At 37.8% G+C, this 20778-nt stretch overlaps 3 protein-coding genes across 5 annotated transcripts; 2 read left to right on the top strand and 1 right to left on the bottom strand.

The window, feature by feature from the left end:
• Positions 1-4453: 4453 nt before the first annotated feature.
• LOC140819040 (uncharacterized) lies at positions 4454-19951 on the bottom strand. 3 transcript variants are annotated; one of them, XM_073179050.1, is made up of 4 exons: positions 18403-19951; positions 17670-17866; positions 17432-17579; positions 4454-4792 (listed from the first exon to the last, which is right to left on the bottom strand). In XM_073179050.1, exons 1-3 carry the CDS (start codon positions 19828-19830, stop codon positions 17444-17446), a joined length of 1761 nt encoding a protein of 586 aa, XP_073035151.1. In that variant the 5' UTR covers positions 19831-19951; the 3' UTR covers positions 4454-4792; positions 17432-17443. The 3 variants fall into 3 exon arrangements, with proteins under 3 accessions (XP_073035151.1, XP_073035152.1, XP_073035153.1); XM_073179051.1 differs by lacking the exon at positions 4454-4792 and adding an exon at positions 16508-17210; XM_073179052.1 differs by lacking the exons at positions 4454-4792; positions 17432-17579; positions 17670-17866 and adding an exon at positions 17882-18273.
• Positions 7737-8901, top strand: LOC140819129 (uncharacterized). The gene is made up of 3 exons (XM_073179139.1): positions 7737-7794; positions 7868-8061; positions 8149-8901. The coding sequence occupies exons 1-3, from the start codon at positions 7737-7739 to the stop codon at positions 8899-8901; spliced, it is 1005 nt and encodes a 334-aa protein (XP_073035240.1).
• On the top strand, positions 11075-11629 carry LOC140819128 (uncharacterized). The gene has a single exon (XM_073179138.1). It carries the CDS (start codon positions 11075-11077, stop codon positions 11627-11629), a length of 555 nt encoding a protein of 184 aa, XP_073035239.1.
• Positions 19952-20778: the final 827 nt, after the last annotated feature.

Genomic DNA, 20778 nt, shown 5'->3' with positions numbered 1-20778 from the left:
GTTTCATAGACTATGAAACCCATTTTTATTGCTTTCAGTCATGATAGCATGTTTTTATGATTTGATTTGAGTTGCATTCTTATTTTGATTTAAATTTTATAGATTATGAAATCTATTGCTTTTAGTTTTATTCATGATAGAATGTTTCATGATTTACTTTGTGTATATGCATGTTTACCATGTTTTATACTGGGATTTATTCTCACCGGAGTATCCGGCTGTTGTCTTGTTTTGTATGTGTGCATGACAAGAGGTGGGGCAGGATCGGGGTCAAGAAGACGAGTTAGAGTGGTGATTCCGGACTTATTGTAGACTTGGTTTAATACTTGAAATTTAGTAGTTAAACTTTAGATTAGTTTGAGTGAGTAATGTACATTATTGTACTTTTATACTGGAATGTATTTTTATACAGATATGTATATTATTTAGATGCCATTACCTTCCGCACTTGTATTTTAAAAAGAAAAATTTTTAGACCCTGTTTTATCTTAACTGATAATTAAATCCCAAAGATGATTAAGAAAAAGATCAGCGTCCGGGTCCCCACAATACCATAATATGCATTAAGGTGGGAGGTTACAAGTGAAAGCTTTGAATATTATTTGAATGATTTCTTCCAAGTTGCCGTTGCATGTCCATCAAATTCTTGCAACACAATCAAGCTCATTTCATAGTCTAATAGGTTGAGGGAAATTATATGAATTATAGTATTTGAATTTACCAATAACTTATTGAATTAAAGGTGAGTAATGATATTCATTTTAAAGGCCATTGAGATGACTAGAATGAATTTACTACTCTTTTGAATTATCTTAACCAAATTTATTACTCATTTGCATAGTATATTATTATTTAAACCTTATATTTTAAATTCTTAAGATTCTAAATACTCATTATACATATTAGTGAATTAACACCTTAATCTAGATTAAACTCTTGAATGACTTTGCATGGATTCAACTTTAAGTATTTAAATACTATGTTTAATTTCTTGAATATATTATACCTAGATTAATTCATCCTCAATTGTTTACACATTTTAATTTAAGCTTTAATTAAATATTGCCTAAGAGAATTTATTTAACAACTTAGTTCTAATGTAAATAAATCTTAAAACATTATATTTCTTTAAATTAAATTATTCATTGACTTAATTAAATTTAGGAATATTTTTCTTATTATTAATCTTATTTCTAATTTCCAAACTCCGGTCCGTCCTCGCGTATTTAACTGAAAAGATAAAACTAAACTTTTGCATTTAAAATAAATAGTTATGACTTGTCAAATATCAAAATGAATTAGACTCTTCATATATATATATATATATATATATAAATCATTTTTAAATTTAAATAGTAATAATTATGTATATATATATATATATATAAAAATCATTTTTAAATTTAAATAGTAATAATTATGCATGGCTTATACGTAGTCTAATTTTCGGGTCGTTAAACCGCAGCCCTTACACGAAAAAAAAAAAACAGAACGAGAGCTGCAAGAGACACAAGAAAAACCGATTTTTCCTTTCCACTCATGCATGGATCGAGAGTTACACGAACACACAAGCATATATATCTTGTATGATGCAGGAAGAAAGATACAAAAGCGTGCCTTAAGAATTTTGATGATCCAAAACGAGGAGAGTGAGGCTTCTTTTGCAAGAACAAGAGACCACCGAAGTTATCCTCAATGCAAGGTGCTGAAAACCGAGAGAATGAGCAGTTGGGGGAGGGTTTCGGCTGATGAGCTTTTAGGTTTAGGTTAATGAGGGGTTAGGTGTTATTTAAATAGATAAAAACCAACTAATGGGCCTAATTTTGATAATTAAAAGTTTAAAAAGAGTATTAAGCCCAATAAGCTTAAAGTTAAGCCCATTAAATCCAAACACACTCCCGAAAAATATTTCGTGTCGAAAAGATTTTGAAAATATTAGCCGAACACTTAAAAAGTCCCCCGATTCGATAAGATTATCGTACCGATAAAAATTAAAATGATGCGGGTAAAAATACCCAAAACTCTCATGTAACGCCCCAGACTTGAAGACTGTCCTCACTGTACCAAAACGGGTCTTTCCAGCGTGCTTATGTCCTCACTCACATGCACCCTAGGAAACTTCTCAGGAGGTCACCCATCCCAAAATTGTCCCAAGTCAAGCACGCTTCACTTCGGAGTTCTTATGTGATGAGCTACCGAAAAGAAGATGCACCTTCGTGATATGAGTAGTACAAATCAAATCTTTTAAGCCCTCTTCAACTGTACAGTCCATTACATTGAACAGTCTCGGAATCCCTCTCATTCCCGTGTGGGTCGGTTCATTCATGTTCCCTCCACCTAGAAACCTGCCAGGAGCCGCTCATTGTCCGTGCAACTGATGACACCGGCGATCACCCCCGCCCTCTTCGGCCCCGGGCCTCACATGCCCACCAGCTTCCGCTTGGTTCGTCCCCGAACCACACTGTACTAAGAGAGGTCGGCTCTGATACCACTTGTAACACTTCAGACTTGACGACTGTCCTCACTGTACCAAGACGGGTCTTTCCAGCATGCTTATGTCCTCACTCACACGCACCCTAGGAAACTTCTCAGGAGGTCACCCATCCCAAAATTGCCCCAAGTTAAGCACGCTTAACTTTGGAGTTCTTATGTGATGAGCTACCGAAAAGAAGATGCACCTTCGTGATATGAGTAGTACAAATCAAATCTTTTAAGCCCTCTTCAACTGTACAGTCCATTACATTGAACAGTCTCGGAATCCCTCTCATTCCCGTGTGGGTCGGTTAATTCATGTTCCCTCCACCTAGAAACCTACCAGGAGCCGCTCATTGTCCGTGCAACTGATGGCACCAGCGATCACCTCCGCCCTCTTCGGCCCCGGGCCTCACATCTCATTTCCGAAAAATACACTTAAAAACACTTTAAATAAATTTATAAAATAGATCATGTATAATGCATGAACTTTTAAAAAATCTTAATGTATGAACTTTTAAAATTTCATGAAACAAATCCTATCATGCATGAATTATGCCTAAAATGCATAAAAATAATTAAACACAAATTAATGAAATAAACATGCATTTAATGCTTTAAAAACAATTAAATAAAATACCAAAGAAGTTTAATAACTTGCATGCATACCAACTTTTTAAATTATATTTACTAACATGCTAAATTACCACTTCTTAAATAAGTATTTATTAACTTATATCAATACTCCATCTCAGTCCGGCCTCGCTTATTTAACTGAACATATAACAATTAAACTACTGCGAAAAATAAATAAATTTAAAGAAAAGAATTTAAATACTCATGCAATAAAAATCATTTTAATTTAAATACTAAAATTATGCATGGCTTCTACGTAGTCTGATTTACGGGTTCTACATTTCCTTTGGATTTTTAAATGATAGTTGGTTGTTTTACTTTTAAATGGTGTAAAATTATTATATATAAATCGTTTAAGGGTTCGGCCGAATCATGAGAGTTAGGAAAAAAATTTCTTGCACGTTTTAAGAAAACGAATAGCAGACGTTTCACATGCTGAGTCAATAGACTCATTATATGTGAATAATGCAGGTGAGGATTTTACTGTTGAGACAAGAGGGTTGGATGACTGAACTGGCTCGGCTGATGGTGCACTAACCTGAGGGCCTTTGTTAGTTTTTTCCGCACAGTTATGCTTTTTCATTATTTTAAAGATTTTGATGACTTTTGAAAGTGAGAATGGTTTTTGAGTGGATTTATGATGTTTATTCTAATTTTGAAAAATACTAGTTTTAGATTTGGTTTGACGTTTATAATTTTATGAATTTTACTGTAATTATAAATTTTGAGTAAAATAAATGCAACATGCAACATATATATATATATATATATATAGATATATATATATATATTTATATATATATATATATATAAAGTTTCTCAAAGTAGGTGTGAGTAAAAAAATAAACACACTAGTAAGACAAGTTTTTGTAAACTGAAGATAGTCGTTGAATCTGAAGCTTATCACATAAAACTCTGAAATTTAAGCGTTCTTGACTTGAACAATTATGAAATTAGTGATCTTGATCGGTTGCTCCTGAAAAACTACTTAAGATAGTCGTCAAATCTGAAAATACACACGCTGAAAAACCAATTTTGACATAGTGAAATAACTGTTGAAACTGAGCATTATAGTTTCAGTAACTAAACTTTACATTATTTTTGAAGTTAGACACTTCTATATAACATTAATAATAAAATTTATTATTTCTTATTGATACTACAAAAAAATAAGTATATTATATTTAACAAAAATAATATATATATATTATATTTAACACTCCACATAAATTATGTGTCATAGACAAAGGCATATCAACTCATAGTTAAATATCTTTGTGCGTGTATAATTAAACCTACCGAAACGACCAGAACATGAATTCAAAATATGCTAGAAACGACAAATAAAAAGTAATGACTCCACATAAATGATTCAAACAATCACAGCCGAAAACACAGATATATGACGCGACTTTCGTGAATAGGAATTAGTAAACCTGACAGATAAATTAGAGGTTAGAAAGCAAATGTTGGGGATGAAAACGAATTCCACCGAATCAAAAGCTGCAAAAATCAAAAGGCAGCATCCAAAATATAGAATCCGACACAGGTTTTTATCATCGAAACATATCCCAACTCTTTTGCTGCAAATCCATTTACATAGCTTCCAATTTCATGATTGCAGTCTCGATCGTGACTACATTCTTCTCGAAGGATGCCCATTGCTCACATGTTAAGCTTGCTCCTGCAAACCCGGAAGATCAATAGGTTTCTTCATTAGAGAACTAACACCACATCAAGAAGAAACATAGACAGAAGACACATTTCGAGCAACTAATAATATGTTGCATATTTCAGATGAATCTTTGCTGAGTTTGAGTAAAATGTTGATCGTGTTCTTCCTGATTTCCTTGCAATTCAAAAGTCTTACCCGAGCAGTAAAATTAACAGAGCAGATTATGTCCAAGCAAATTACCGAGTTCAACCTTATTGATATTGTCCAAGCAAACATCCAACCTATTTGCTTTTACCGTAGAAGAATGTCAAAATTTATCATTTCAGCAGCCCCTCACAGGCCTTGCAGTTCTAGTTCTTTGTATTAGAGTAGATGCCCTGTAAGCCAATTGTTCGCTAGAGAATTTATTGACTCAGTTGTAATAAACAATCTTTATTTTAATATAATGCATTATTTCATGGTTTGTTATTTCTTTATCTGTATACCCATGTGATCAACATAGATAAAGAACTTGATTATACTTTAATACAAATAAATCGTAATTCGATGTTGAAACTCATTTCTAAACACTGTATAATCTAAATTCGTTCTTAGTCGATTCAGCCGCCTAAAACATGGATAAAGGTCGCTTGAACTCGAGACTAGTATCTGTGATGATGTGTACCGCGTTTCTTGGTAAGGGCATAGATATATCCAAACACGCAGATGGGTAGTCATACGATGATCATAACGAACTGTCCTCCCTAGGACTTTCCAAGTGGTTATCATTCATCGAGAGGATAAGTCAATGGTTGTGATTGTACACCATTAGTTCTTACGACCGGAGACAACACTGAGGCTCTATATGCTAAGATTGTGCTTTGACTCGTTTACCGACTCCAGGAGGGTCATCAGGTGGCGAGATTGGGTACAGTTGCGACACATGTAGGAGCCAGTGCATTGTAATCGGGAATTCACCGCTCAGCTACGGGTGTGGATATCCTGTGTGATCTGATGAAATAATAGTGCATGAAATATCTGGCCAGAGTATGAGATGTAATTAGGGAAGGAGTTTTCCAATTGTACATGCAATGCCACAATTTATTCTCAAAGATGTCACACAATTATCGAATTCTTATGCAAGCCTCGATGAACCAATGGTTGCAGATTCGATCGGGATATATGAGATGAAGAGATTTTATTGTACGTGATTCATAACCGACTGGTTCTTGCAGACAGTATCAGTGATACCCAGGGAATTATGGGGCGATGTTACTAGACGCTCTTACCATGATTCGATGGGTTTGATCAGAGATATGATTTCTGACATTCTCATGATCAATTGTTGATACATAGAATGGGACAAATTAGGGTAAGCCCGAATAAGAGATCATGTCCTAAATCACAAAGAGTTATGAACCCGGCTAGCTATATCCCTGAACCATTGAAGGTCACAAAAGTACTGGATTATTTTGTCCACGTTAAGATAATAAATTCAAATAGTTGAATTTATATAAAACATTGAGATAATAAATTCAAGGAGTTGAATTTATAGAAAACATTGAAAAATAAATTTAAGGAGTTGAATTTATGACTATTAAAATTTGGAGGTGATAAATTCAAACAAAGAGTTGAATTTATAATTAAAATAATAAATTCAAATGCTGAATTTAAAAAAGATTTGAATTAAATATAATGGGTGTATGTATTATGGGCTTGTAGGAGTACAAGACCTACATACAAATTATTAAGGTTCTTAATTAGACTTTAAAGGGATTAATTAATTAATTAAACTAGTTGGACTAGAATAATTAATTGATTAAGCTCATTAAGTATTTAATTTAATTGATGGGCCCTAAGCTTATATATATGTATTAGGTTTATGGAAAAACACAATTAACCCATGCAATTTTCGAAACCCTAGCATCCAAGCCAATGGATTTTCGAAAAAACACCTCCTCTCATTCTCCTTGTTTTCGGCCATCATCTCAACGTAAAATCCTTCTATACTTTCTAGGCAAGTTGGAAGAGGAACGAGTAATCCAATTGTGGACCGAATTAAGAGATTGAAGAAAGAAGATTTGAAGAAAGTTCGTATGGATATACGACAAGAGCTACGTGGAGCAAATGAAAATTGTTCACTAAAGGTATATACTAAACATCCTATAAATGTTTGTTTATTAAAACCATACGAATATCCAAACAATATCTTGAATGTCAAGATTATAAAAATTTTGCTTCGTTTGAGCACGAGAAAATACGATTCACAACACTTTGCATTTAGCTCTACAACAAAACTTTCCGATCAATAAATGAATAGAAGATTATGTATGTTGAAAATCGTCATTAGCTTTATGTAGGGTTTGGATAGAATTTAACTCAAACAGCTACACACGAAATCTTAATGAGACAACTGCATTTTCAAATAAACCCATGTACCGCAGACCAGAATTGACTGCTTGGTTGCTTGATCTGACTCTGGACCATGAGGAGAACGAAGGCAAGAGTAGAGAAACAAAAGAATGGGGATTAATAAAACCCGCTAAGGAGTACTTAGTGACCCGGATCTTCTATGATCCAATCATGGTCTCAAAAAAGCAAAACAAAAAAAAAATCTTTAGAAACTAATAAATTGCATAAAATCATTAAATTAATCAAACTTCAGATTGTTGAGTGCTGGTTTTTGGAAACACGTTTTTTCCCATTCCCCACGCTTTCTTTAATTGTTACTTTTCTAGTATAAATAGGCTTTGTGACTAATCTCTTGTATGTATGAGATTTAGAATCTTCAATACAGAAAATTGCTTTCTCCATATATTTTGACATGGTATTAGAGTAAGGAGATTCAGATCCGAGCTCTCGATCTTTTGGATCGTGAATTTTTTGTATCATACTTGATCAACCAATTTTATCTTCGAGGATTTCTTAGCTCGCGACTTCGATTCCAGATTCACTACAAATTTGAAGCTCAACAATGGTGAATGGACCTAATTTCAATGATCCTATGTTCATTCATCTCTCAGATACTCCAGGTATGAATTTCGTCACTAATCAGTTCGTAGGAACTGAAAAATTATGGCATTTGGAGCAGAGCTATGTTGATAGCGTTGCAAGCTAAGAATAAGATCGGATTTATCAATGGCACTTATAAGAAACCTAAAGCTGGTAGTGCAACAATATTGCAATGGGAGATATGTAATGCTCTTGTCTTGTCGTGGATATTGAATACTGTTTCTAGAGAAATTTTTGTTGGAATTGTGTATGCGACTGAAGGCAATCTGAAGGAACAATTTGATAAGGTCAATGGTTCTCGCATTTTTGCCATGCATTGGGATATAGGACGATTGATCCAAGGATAAAGCACTATTTCTGCATATTATTGCAAGCTTAAACAACTTTGGGATGAGTTTGCTTCCTTAGTTATTTTGCCATCATGTGAGTGTGCTGCAGCTAAAAGATACGTCGACCATGATCAACAACATCGATTGCTCCAATTTTTGAAGGGGTTGAACGAAAGTTATGCTTCTATACGGAGTCAGATTATGATGATGTCGCCTCTACCTATAGTAGGGCAACCTTTCTCAATTTTTTCTCAAGAGGAATCTCATCATTCATTATCTGCTATTGAGCATCCACCAACTGTGTTTTATTCAAATCAGATTAGGCCGGATGACCAACGAAAGGATATCATGAAATGTGAGTATTGTAATTGGAATGGACACTCAAAAGAGAATTGCTATAAGATTGTTGGTTATCTGTCTTGGCATCGTCTCTTCCGAGGACAGAATAAAGGTGGTGGTAATAAACGCTTTGGGCGAGATTATTGTAGAGGACATAAGAATGTTGTTGATGTGCATTTGGTTGAGAATGTTGAAGCTCAACCTTTGCACACTTCTGGTCATATTCCTAACACGGTTCCTAATACCGCTCCTGTGTTTACTTCGGCACAGTATACAGAAATCCTGAAGCTTTTGGGCAATAGCAACCTTCAAACAAGTGCTGAACCCGTGGTGAATATGGCAGGTAATTTGCATACATTTCATGTTTCCAAGCCACCTTCTAATTGGATTGTTGATACTGGTGCTAATAAACACATGGTTGGGGATTTGAGTTTGCGTAAAATCCTATGCCCATGTTAGATTCCAATAGTTCAATGAAGTTGCCTAATGGTCGTATTAACCTCATTAGTCGCTAGGTTCAGTGGCTTTATCTTCTTCAGTTACTCTTCATAATGTTCTCCATAATCTAGATTTTAAATTCAAGCTATTGTCAAAAATCTAAATTTACCAAATCTCATAATTGTTTTGTCACATTCTACCCTCATTTTTACCAAATCTCATGATTTTTCTCATGGCACGTGGATGTATCTTATGCACTCAAAATTAGATGTACTTCGCATTCTCAAGGCATTCTTTGCTCTTGTTCAAACTCAATTTTCAAGCAAGCTCCAAATTATTAGGACATATAACGACTTGGAACGCAAACATAGGCATATTCTTGATATTGCTCGTGCATTGCGTTTGCAATCTTCTCTCCCTATTCACTATTGGGGAGACTGTGTGTTGACTGCAACATATCTTATTAACAAATCTCCTAGTTTCATTTTGCACAATAAAACTTCTTATGAATTTGTTATGGGCCCAATGCGTGACTTCTAAATTAGCAAGCCCAACGCTGAAGTGACAAACAAGCTTCGGCCCAATATTGTAAACGTGTACGTCAGGAAGGGGAGGGGAAAGACACGTGAGAAAAATATATAAAACGAAGATGGAGGTTAGCTAGAGTGGGCATTCAGTTATTATACAGTGAGTGAGTCACTAACAATCTGTTAGTGTGAGAGATTGGTTGTAACAGAGTTTGTTATTTCCAGTTAAGTAATATATTATATTTTCTGTAAACAAATCGGAATCCATTCCGAAGGCTCATAACAATTGGTCCGACTTGCCGGAGCCGATAGGGCTGCAGAATACATGGCCAGCACACGTTCAGAAGCAAAGATGGAGAGCATGGAAAAAGCGTTGATGGGAGTGCAAGACAACATGGCGCAAGTGCACGACAGACTGGATAAAATCGACAAGGCTGTGGAGGGATTACTAAGCCTGAGGGAGATGATGGAACATATGATTAAGACACAAGGGGGCGGCTATGAGCAATGAAGGTGGAGACCAGCAAGGGGCAGGAGGCAAGATGCAAGGGAGAGATGAGAGTGTGGCGCGCCAGTAGGGGGACGGGAAAAAGTTGTTGAGGAAGTGAGGACAGCATTAAAAAAATTGAATTACCTGGGTTTGAAGGAGAGGACCCCTTGGGATGGTTGGGAAGAATGGAGTAGTATTTCAAAGTCCATGAAACACCAGTGGATTGTAAGCTCAAATTGGCTTACATTTGTATGCATGGTACCACGGTACATTGGTTCCAATGGATGAAGGTAAGGATCCCAAACATGGATTGGGATAGATTCGCGGAGGAGCTGATCAAACGCTAGAGTGGATATGATGACAATCATTTCGAACTCATGGCGTCACTGAACCAAGGCCAACAGTCGATTGACGCTTACATCGAGCGCTTCGAGATGTTGGTTCCACAGCTGGGTGATATCCGGGAGGATCAATGCTTGGGCTACTTCATGAGTGGGTTGCGGGAGGAGATACGGCGGAGGATGATTGTACATGCTCCCCGAACAGTGGATCGCGCGATGATGTTAACTAGGGGGCTGGAGAAGGAATTATATGGGACGGCAGTGGATAGGGGAATAAATAAAGTAGGATCGGGCCTCGGGTATTCACAAAAATCGGTAACTAATATGGGCTGTGCCAATCAAACCCCAGTGCATGATATGGACCGTAACAAAAATTTTCCACAGCCCAATATTAGCATGGGGACAATGAGCCCAGGCGAGCAACGGATGCGAAATCCACTCACACAGCAATCTTACGGCAGTGGATCTCGGGGCTCTTCAGGAGGAAGTGGTGGAAGAGATCACGGTGGAGAGGCGATGAGGATATCAAATCAAAAAAATCAAGATGGCAGGGTTGTATCTCATCAAGAGTTCTTGCAATGAGGGCAAAAGGGATTTTGCTTTAAGTGTGGAGAACCTTACCACCCGATGCACCGATGTGCCAACAAGAGTTTGAGAGTGACGATTCTAGCGGAGAAGGAAGGAGAAGACGCCGAGTGGGAACATGTCGAGTTAGAGGGAAAAAAAATGAGGCGACGCGAGAAACGGGGTAAGTAGGGGAACCCAACGTTGAATACAACACTTTGGAGTTACCACTGTATTTTGTTAATGGCATAAACCATCCACAAACATTGAAAATGAGGGCGAAAGTGGTGGGGCGAGAGGTGGTAGCTATGGTAGACAGTGGCGCAAGCCACAACTTCGTCTCAAAAAAATTGATTGCGGAGTTGGGGCTCGTATGTGACGAGAGCGTGTTTTTTGGGGTGTGTCTGGAGGATGGCTGTCGGGTGTCATGTCAAGTGGTGTGCAGAGAGTTGGAGGTCGACATGGGACAGTGTCGAATTCAGATTGAAGGGTATTTGTTCGAATTCGGGGGGATTGATCTTATTTTGGGGGTTGATTGGCTTCGCACATTAGGTGATGTCCTGCTGAATTGGAATAAGATGGAGATGCGGTTTAGCTGGGGTGATCAAACGGTGGTCTTAAAGGGGGATCCATCCCTCAGCAGGTCAATAGTCTTATTCAAAGGGATCTCCAAGGTGAGTGAGGTGGAGTTCTGCGGAGCAATATTGATCAAGTGGAGTGGAGAAAAAAAGGGTGGGACAGACAAGGACGGAGCTGAGGAAGTAATGAGCAACATCATTGCCAAATACGAGGGGGTATTCCAAGAACCTAGTGAATTACCCCCTTGAAGACGACAAGATCATGCCATATCTATAAAGGAGGGTTGCGGGCCGGTATCGGTAAGACCTTATCGATATGCACATCATCAGAAGGATGATATTGAAAGGATGGTGAGAGAGATGCTCACATCAGGAGTGATACAAGTCAGCAACGGTCCCTACTCAAGCCCGATTATACTAGTTAAAAAAAAGGATGGGAGTTGGCGATTTTGCATTGACTACCGAGCATTGAATGACATTATTGTTGCTGAAAAATATCCAATTCCGGTGGTGGTGGAGTTATTTGATGAACTACATGGAGCGACATTTTTTACCAAGCTGGACCTCAAATCTGGGTACCACAAGATTCGAGTTCAAGCCACTGGCGTACATAAAACAGCTTTCAGGACACATGAAGGCCACTACGAGTTTTTAGTCATGCCCTTTGGACTAAAAAATGCTCCGGCCACATTCCAAGCAACCTTGAACGAGGTATTTTGCCCTTGCGAAAATTCGTATTAGTTTTCTTTGACGATGTTTTGATTTACAGTAAGAATTGGGAGGAACATGTGGAAGTAGTGTTGAAGTTGTTGCATCAACACCAGCTGGTTCTGAACAAAAAAAAAAATGCAAGTTCGGGTTGAGGCAGGTTGAGTATTTAGGGCATATAATCACGGCTCAGGGGGTAGAAGTGGATCCCAATAAGGTTGAGAGTGTGGTACAGTGGCCGCAACCGCAGAACACAAAGAATTGAGGGGTTTTTTGGGATTAATGGGATATTATCGGAAATTCATTAAAGACTACGATAGGGTTGCGAGACCGCTCACTGAGCAGATGAAGAAGAATAATTTCGGGTAGAATGAGAAAGCCGAAGAAACAGCTGCAACGAGCTGTGGTGACTGTCCCAGTACTGAGGATGCCCGATTTTTCTAAAGAATTTGTGATAGAATGCGACGCATCAGGGATGGGAGTAGGGGCAATGCTGGCTCAGGAGGGCAAGACTATTGTTTTTTATAGTAAGGCTTTGGCAAATCGAGCGTTATCAAAGTCAACCTACGAAAGAGAGTTGATGGCACTGGTCTTGGTGGTCCAACATTGGCGTCAATGTCTACGGGGACGTAAGTTCCTAGTGGTGACTAATCACAAACCCTTGAGGAACTTGCTGCAGCAACGTATAACCACGCCGGACCAACAATATTGGTTGGCTAAATTACTAAGACATGAGTTTGAAATAAAGCATAGAGCTGGGGCGGACAATGGAGCAGCAGATGCCTTAACAAGGAGAAAGGACATTGGAGTATTGACTGCAATAACCAAAGCAGAATGGATGGGAGTATGAGAGATTCGAGAAGCAGTGGGAAATGACCCAACTTGTAAAAAGATCATAGAGAGGATGAGCACGGCCCAAGACAGGAACAAGCACTACTCCTTGGTTAATGGATGTTTACTCTTTAAAGGAAGGTTAGTTATGCCACGGACATCACAGTGGGTTACCACGCTACTGATGGAATTCCACGCCACTCCTATTGGGGGACATCCGGGAGCCTTTAGAATGTATAAAAGGATTGCAAACAACTTCTTTTGGCCAGGGTCCAAGAAGGATGTCTACAAGTTTGTGTCCGAATGCAAAGTATGCCAAAAATAAAAGTATGAAGTTGCTACCCCGGCAGGGCTGCTGCAACCCTTGACAATTCCAGAACCAATTTGGGAAGATTTGGCTATAGATTTTATTACGGGACTGTCGAAATCAAAGGGGTTTGAAGTGATCCTAGTGGTGATTGACGGGCTATCTAAGTATGGGCACTTTCTACTTCTTAAGCACCTGTACACTGCCTACTCCGTGGAAGAAATTTTTGCACGCAACGTGATCAAATTGCATGGGGTTCCAAAGACCATTGTCAGTGATAGGGATGCACTGTTCATGAGTTTATTTTGGTCAGAGCTGTTAAGACTACAAGGGACTCACCTCAAAATGAGCACGGCCTACCATCCGAAAACAGATGGGCAAAGTGAAGCATTGAATAAATGTGTCGAGACATACCTACGTCGTTTGTGCTCCGAACAACCCAAGGCCTGGTCACAGTGGGTGCATTGGGCAGAGTATTGGTACAATACCTCCTATCAGACTGCTGCCGGAATGACCCCATTCAAAGTGGTGTATGGACGAAGACCCCCAACTCTAATTAAATTTCTTCCTGGGGAAACCAAGGTATCAGCAGTCTCACAATCCTTGGTGGATAGGGATTAGCTTCTGAGACAGCTTAAATATAATACTAGAACGAGCTCGACAGCGGATGACCAAGTACGCTAACAAAAACTGTCGAGAGGTCCATTATCAAGAAGGCGATGTGGTATACCTAAAGTTACGACCACATTGCCAAAACTCTATTAGTACAAGCGTATCCAGAAGTTGGCAGCTAGGTATTACGGACCTTATTGAGTATTGAAGAAAGTGGGACAGGTGGCATATCGTCTTAAACTACCAGAGGGGTCCAAGATGACACATGTCTAAAAAGAGCAATGGGTCGAGACCCGAATGAAGTTAAATTGCAAAGACAAGTGGACACCGACTTGTTTCTCACCTTTGAACCCGAAGGAGTTTTGGATGAAAGGAATAAGCACAAAAAGGGGAACTCATGCCAACAGATACTGGTGCGATGAAAAGGAAGAACAGATGAGGAAGCAACGTGGGAAGACAAGGAAGATTTCACAGCACAATTTCCGGAATTTCGCCTTGAGGACAAGGCGATTCTTGAAGAGGCCAGTCATGTTATGGGCCCAATGCGCTTCTAAATTAGCAAGCCCAACAGTTGAAGAGATAAACAAGCTTCGGCCCAAGATTGTAAAGGTGTACGTTAGGAAGGGGAGGGAAAAGACACGTGAGAAAAATGTATAAAACGAAGAGGGGGGTTAGCTAGAGTGGGCATTCAGTTATTATACAGTGAGTAAGTCACTAACAATCTGTTAGTGTGAGAGATTGGTTGTAACAGAGTTTTTTATTTCCAGTTACATAATATATTATATTTTATGTAAACAAATCGTAATCCATTCCGGAGGATCATAACAGAATTGCTCATGGGTACTCCAGCCTCATATACTCATTTGCCTGTGTTTCGTTGTTTGTGCTATGTTGCTTCAGTGCCAATGGGACATAAGTTCTGTCCCGAGCCACTCCTTATTTAATTTATATAATCAACTCATATGTTAATTAAATTCTACACTCCTCTAAAACATATTTATGTGAATTTGTGCATGTTAGTAGTCATCACTACTAGCACAATCTTTAATTAATAAATTCTCAATTCACTAAATAAATGATTTCGAACTCATTATAACCTCGATCGACGTTCCGAGAGCGCCGATGTATCAAGGATATAAGTCTTGTTAATATAATAAAAAAACCGAAAATTTCGACCGAAATCAAAATTTTCACTTACCATATTGGGCGACTGCCAGTTTAGTGAACTCCTTCACAAAACAGGCACTTCCACTCTCCTTCCTTAATTAGCAATCAAGCTAACTTCTATTTCTTCATCTTATGAAATTAGCTTATAAACTCTTTTATAAGCATCACGTTTTATCTTCATCAAACTATAGTCGCCAAATTTCAACCCCTTGAACTTTGACTTTCTCAACGAGAACACAGAATACGATACTTGTTTGACCTCAATAGTTAAGGGATACAGCTAACCGTGGGTTCACATCTCCATGTGATTCAAAATAACATTTATTCTTATTCGGGCTTACCCTAGTTAGCCTCATTCTTTACATCAACACCTTGATCAAGAATGTTAGAACTCATTTCTGATTGCACCCATCAGATCATGGTAAGTTCATCTAGTAGCATCGCCCCATGATCCCCTAGGTATCACTGATAGTGCCTGGAAGAACATTTAGACATGGTTAGCGTACAGTATGCTCCCTTCAGCACATATATCCCGATCGAATCTACAACCATTGATATATCGCGAGTTGCATATGAATTTGATAGCGATGCGATTTATCTTTGGGTATTAACAGTGTCACGGTATGTGCAACTAGGAAAATGCATTTCTCTGAAGCACATTTCTTGCTCTAGCCAGAGACTTGTTCCAATATTAACTCATCAGATCACATATGATATCTTTACTTGTAGGCCAACGGAGAATCTCCGATTACAATGTATGTGCTCCTACGTATTTCGAAACTACATCAACATCGCCACCTGATAACCCTCAATGGAGTCAGTAAACGGATCAAAGTGTATGCTAGTACCTATAGCCTCTACATTGTCTCGGGTCAAAGGACTAATGGTGTACAACCATAAATGCGAACTATTCCAATCGACAAGTGAAAACCACTTGGATAGTCCGAGGGAGGCTTTTTCAGTGCATCATCATATGATCACTCATCTGTGTAAATGAACATCTCCATGCCCTTGCCAATGAAACATGGCATTTACATCACAGATGCTAGTCTACACTCTGAAGCTCGAGTGACCTTTACCCTTGTTTTAGGAGACTGATTTGACTAGGAACTTGTTTAGAGCACACTTCCTAATGAGTTCCGTGATCTTACGTTGCGACACAGACCTCATGGTACCTATTGTATATTCAAGGACTTTATCTATGCAGCATCATCGGTATACAGATAAATTATAATGTCATAATCGGATGAAATTGTAAAATATTATTAAAATAAAGATTGTTTTACATTAGAGTCAATAAAAGCCCGAGCCACAAGTTGGCTTGTTGGGCACTTACTCTTACACTCAGTATATTGTGATTCGGATTGGGCTAGTTTTCCGATGACTAGACGAGCTCTAACTAGTTACTGTATCAAAGTTGGAAACTCCTTGATATCATGGCAGGCCAAGAAACAGAGCACAATCTCAAGGTCCTCAGCAGAATCTGAGTACAGAGCTATGGCAAACACTACCTGTGAGATTGTTTGGATTCTTGGTATTTACAAAGACATGGGAGCAAACATAATGACACCAGTAGTATTGCAATGTGACAATGAGGCAGCGATGCATATAGCTGCAAATCCCATGTATCATGAACGAATCAAACACATAGAAATCGATTGTCACTTAGTTCGTGAAAAGATCAAGAACAGAGTTATTTCAGATAGCTATGTTCCAACGAACCAGCAGTTGGCAGATGCCTTTACCAAAGGTTTGAACAAAAACCAGCATGCGTATCTCATTTCCAAGCTTGGTGATCGAAATCTACACAAGGCTTGAGGGGGAGTGTTGAGTTCTGGTTTTTGGAAACCGTTTTTTTCCCTCTCCCACACTTTCTTTTATTGTTGACTTTTCTAGTATAAATAGGCTTTGTGACTATTCTCTTGTATTTGTGAGATTTAGAATCTTCCATACAGAAAATTGCTTTCTCCATATATTTTGACACAGATGGTAGGAGGAAAGCATACTAAACCTTGTAGGCGTAAATATAACTTCAAATGATGATTAATCCATCAAAGAAGCATGCTTGATAAGATTATTTAAGACATCCTCGCATGAAGATCACAAAAAAAATGGTAAATTCAAGAGTAAATAAACTCGCTAATAAGTTATGGATCACTTGAAGTTCTCTTTGAAGAAAAGTCATCATGGAGGTATCTCCAATATCTAACAAAATAAAAATCTTTACAAACTAATAAATTGCATAAAAGCATTAAATTTATCAAAAATCAGATGGTAAGAGGAAAGCATACTAAGCCTTGTAGGCTTAAATATAACTTCAAATGATGATTCACGCATCAAAGAAGCATGCTTGATAAGATTATTGAAGACATCCTTGCATGTATGTGGATCACAAAAAGGACATGGAAAATTCAAGAGTAAATAACCTCGTGAATAAGTTATGGATCACTTAAAGTTCCCTTTGAAGAAAAGTGATCACAGAGGTATCTCCAGTATTTAACCAGCTCTTTATCACATGGTCTCACACGTTCCCACTTCCCCGTACAGAATATTGCATATGCATCAGCTGCGTATCTGAACAGTTAGAAAACACAGTATTACATTGCATTTTTGGCAAAGAAGATCATATAATTTATGTCCATCACTAAATTAAATCGAACTTACTTGCCCACGCCCGTGAGATCAGTTACATGAGTCCAGCTCTCTTCCAGATATTCCCTTGACAATCGCTGAATTGCCACAGACCTCTTCCTTTGTAAGCCTAAAGTTCTTATAACATTTTCGATGTCCCCTGCTGGAATCTCTGTAGCTCTCTTGGCATTTGGACAGAGATTGAAAAAATCCGATAGAATTTTCTTAAGCTAAAACACAGTTCACTGTAATCAGTGCGATCATGATAAAATAATCCACAAACATGATTAATTCGGTCAGAAATTAAGAAAAATGTAACTCACAGTTGATTGCCGCATAATCTATAGCTTCATTTAAAGAAAAATTATTCAATATGACAATATTTTTTATGTAGGAATTATCACCATGAATCTCAGTTTGGTTCAGCGTAAATTGTTAGAAAATGGACCTGAATTAACAGTCTTTCTGTATGGCATATGGACAAATATTCACAATCTCAACTTCCTACTTGTCATGTGTATTGAAACTAAGTTGGTTTTGGTGCACCATCTCATCTTATATATGATCTCGCAGTCTAACAGTAAGTTAGAACACAAATATAATCACCATATCGTTCTATATTGCACCATGAATGCTCCTGGTACAAAAAACGCCAGATATGGGTGCGTGTGTTTTTCCAGTAAACTTAACATTGGTAAAACATTACAGCTCAAATGAATTTATCAAGGTAGCTAAAATGATGATAAGAGATAACATAAGAACTAACCTGCAGGCCACCACTCTTGTTCAAAAGCATGCATATGACCAAAACCCTCCAAGGATCAGAGGCATGATCATGTTGGATAAGTTTTTCTTTCAGCGGTGGAGGCTTCCAAGTGATATCTTGAGTTATTCTTCTATATGCCTCATCTCTCTTCTCCGCTTTAGTAAGAGAAGGGCTTGATTTCTTTCTTTTTGGCTTTTGACCTTTGGTTTTCACCTTGCCCAAATGCACACCCTCTTGCACGGAGCTGGAGAAATAGGGAGAAACTTTTCTTAGAGAGACATATTCCTTCTTTTGTCCCTGTTTAATCAAATCAGCCTTAGCTTCCTTCACAAAATAAGGAGAAACTACTCGACCCTTGTCCCAAATACCCTTTCCGCCATTACTTAACTTCACTTTACTCTCAGCACCCCAATTACCCTTGTTAACATTCTTTCCGCTCGTATTACACTGCAAAGCACAAGATTTGGTCCCACCAGTATAAGCCAACTGTGAAAAGTAATCATCCAACCAAGCCTCATGCATTGCCTTGTCCACAGCACTTGCACGGTGTTCGACACTGAACGAATCCAGAAACCCAGGCTCCAGCTCCACTCTATTCCTATGTCCAACGCTAGTATATTCTTTAGCACTAGTATCTTCAACTTTTCTCTTCATCTTTACCTTAGTCTTAATACAAACTGGAAACCCATTTCCCGATTCTTGTGTGCAAAAATAAGGCGAAACAACAATTTCTGATTCTTTCGTCATTGGATTTTCTCGATTTTTCCTCATCCTTTTCTTCTTCTTATTCTCAAGTAAGCTGGGGTCAGGGCCATCAGTACAAATTTCAGAAAAATGAGTATTATCTTCATCCATTCTCTTCTTTTCTCGCTTAGATTTAACACAAACTGGAAACCCACTTCCCGGATCTTCTTCCTTCAGACATTTCGAGGAAAAATCATGGGAAACGACAACATCTGATTTCTCCTTCATCAGGGGCTCTCTCATTTTCCTCTTCTTCTTCTCGAATAAACAAGATCCAGCATCATCGGTATAAGAATCAGAAAAATGGGTATTGTTACTCGTCTTTTCTGGCTTAGTTTGAACACGAACTCCAGAATCTTCCTTCTTCGGGCATTTCCGGGAAAAATAAGGGGAAACAACAACAATCTGTGATTTCTCCTCCGTTGTATGCTCTCCATTTTTCCTTGGGTCAGGGTGATCAGTATAGATTTCATCAGTACAGATTTCAGAGAAATGGGTGGTTTTTTCTCTATTTTTCTTCTCGGATAAACAAGGACTGAGTCTGAGAGCATCAGAAAAATGGGTATTTTCTATTTCTGTTCTCTTATTTGTCTTCTTCTTCTCAGACGAACAATGTTCGGTACCACCAACTTCACCATTGCTCTTCAGCAAATCATAAACAATAGTGATGTTGGATTCATCCATCGCCTTCTTCTAATCTTTAAAACGAACTTCTGCTTCAAAACCACGGCTAAGGATTGGCTTCCAAAGCCTTCTACGGCGGCAATTAATAAAATATCCCGCTTAAGACGAGAAGAAAATGAAAGCAAAACAAGGGTTTTTTTTAAAATTATTATAAATTAATAAAATAATTGTAAAAATGTGGTAAATCGTGAAGATTTGTAAAACTACAAGAATAGGTCTCATGTGAGACTATCTCATGGATTTTAATTTTTGAGACGGGTCAACTCTACTCATATTCACAATATAAACTAATACTCCTAGTATAAAAAGTAATACCTTTTCATGGATGACCTAAATAAGAGATCTGTCTCACAAATACGACCCGTGAAGCCGTCTCACACAAGTTTTTGACAAACTATAATCCGGGACAGTGTCCCGGATTCATATTTTTTATTTTTATTTTTAAAAAAAAAGGAAAAGAAAGTGGAGGCATGGATTTTTTTAAAAAAAAAATAAAAAGGAGATCGTCGACAATTTGTGCAAAAGCGACGGTTTAACAACTGTCGCTATTTGCGACAGTTTAAGCAAAAACCGTCGCTAAGGTAAATCCGTGAAATTCTGTCACGGATTCTAAAAAGTCGTGTCACTCCGTGTGTTTTCTTCTTTATGTAGAAATACGGGTATTCTTTCTATCATCGTCGAAAATAATTGTTCCTCATATTCATTCCCGCAACTTATTTCTTTCATTCGATTTATATGTGCAAAATCCATCTTTTCTACTTCGATCATATATTAATTTTATTTGTTGATTTTAACGTCCATTTCATTTGAACAGATACGAAGATGTAATGTTTAATTTCGTTGATAAAATTATAATTATATATTAAGAAATAACTTTTTTGTGTAATTATTTTTATAATACTTATCATTTATTTCATATATTTGCATCGTCCGTTGATATTATTACAA

The sequence above is a fragment of the Primulina eburnea genome, chromosome 18 (genome assembly GCF_022965805.1).
Source record: "Primulina eburnea isolate SZY01 chromosome 18, ASM2296580v1, whole genome shotgun sequence".
NCBI classification, from domain to species: domain Eukaryota; kingdom Viridiplantae; phylum Streptophyta; class Magnoliopsida; order Lamiales; family Gesneriaceae; genus Primulina; species Primulina eburnea.
This window is presented reverse-complemented; position numbering and strand designations above follow the sequence as displayed.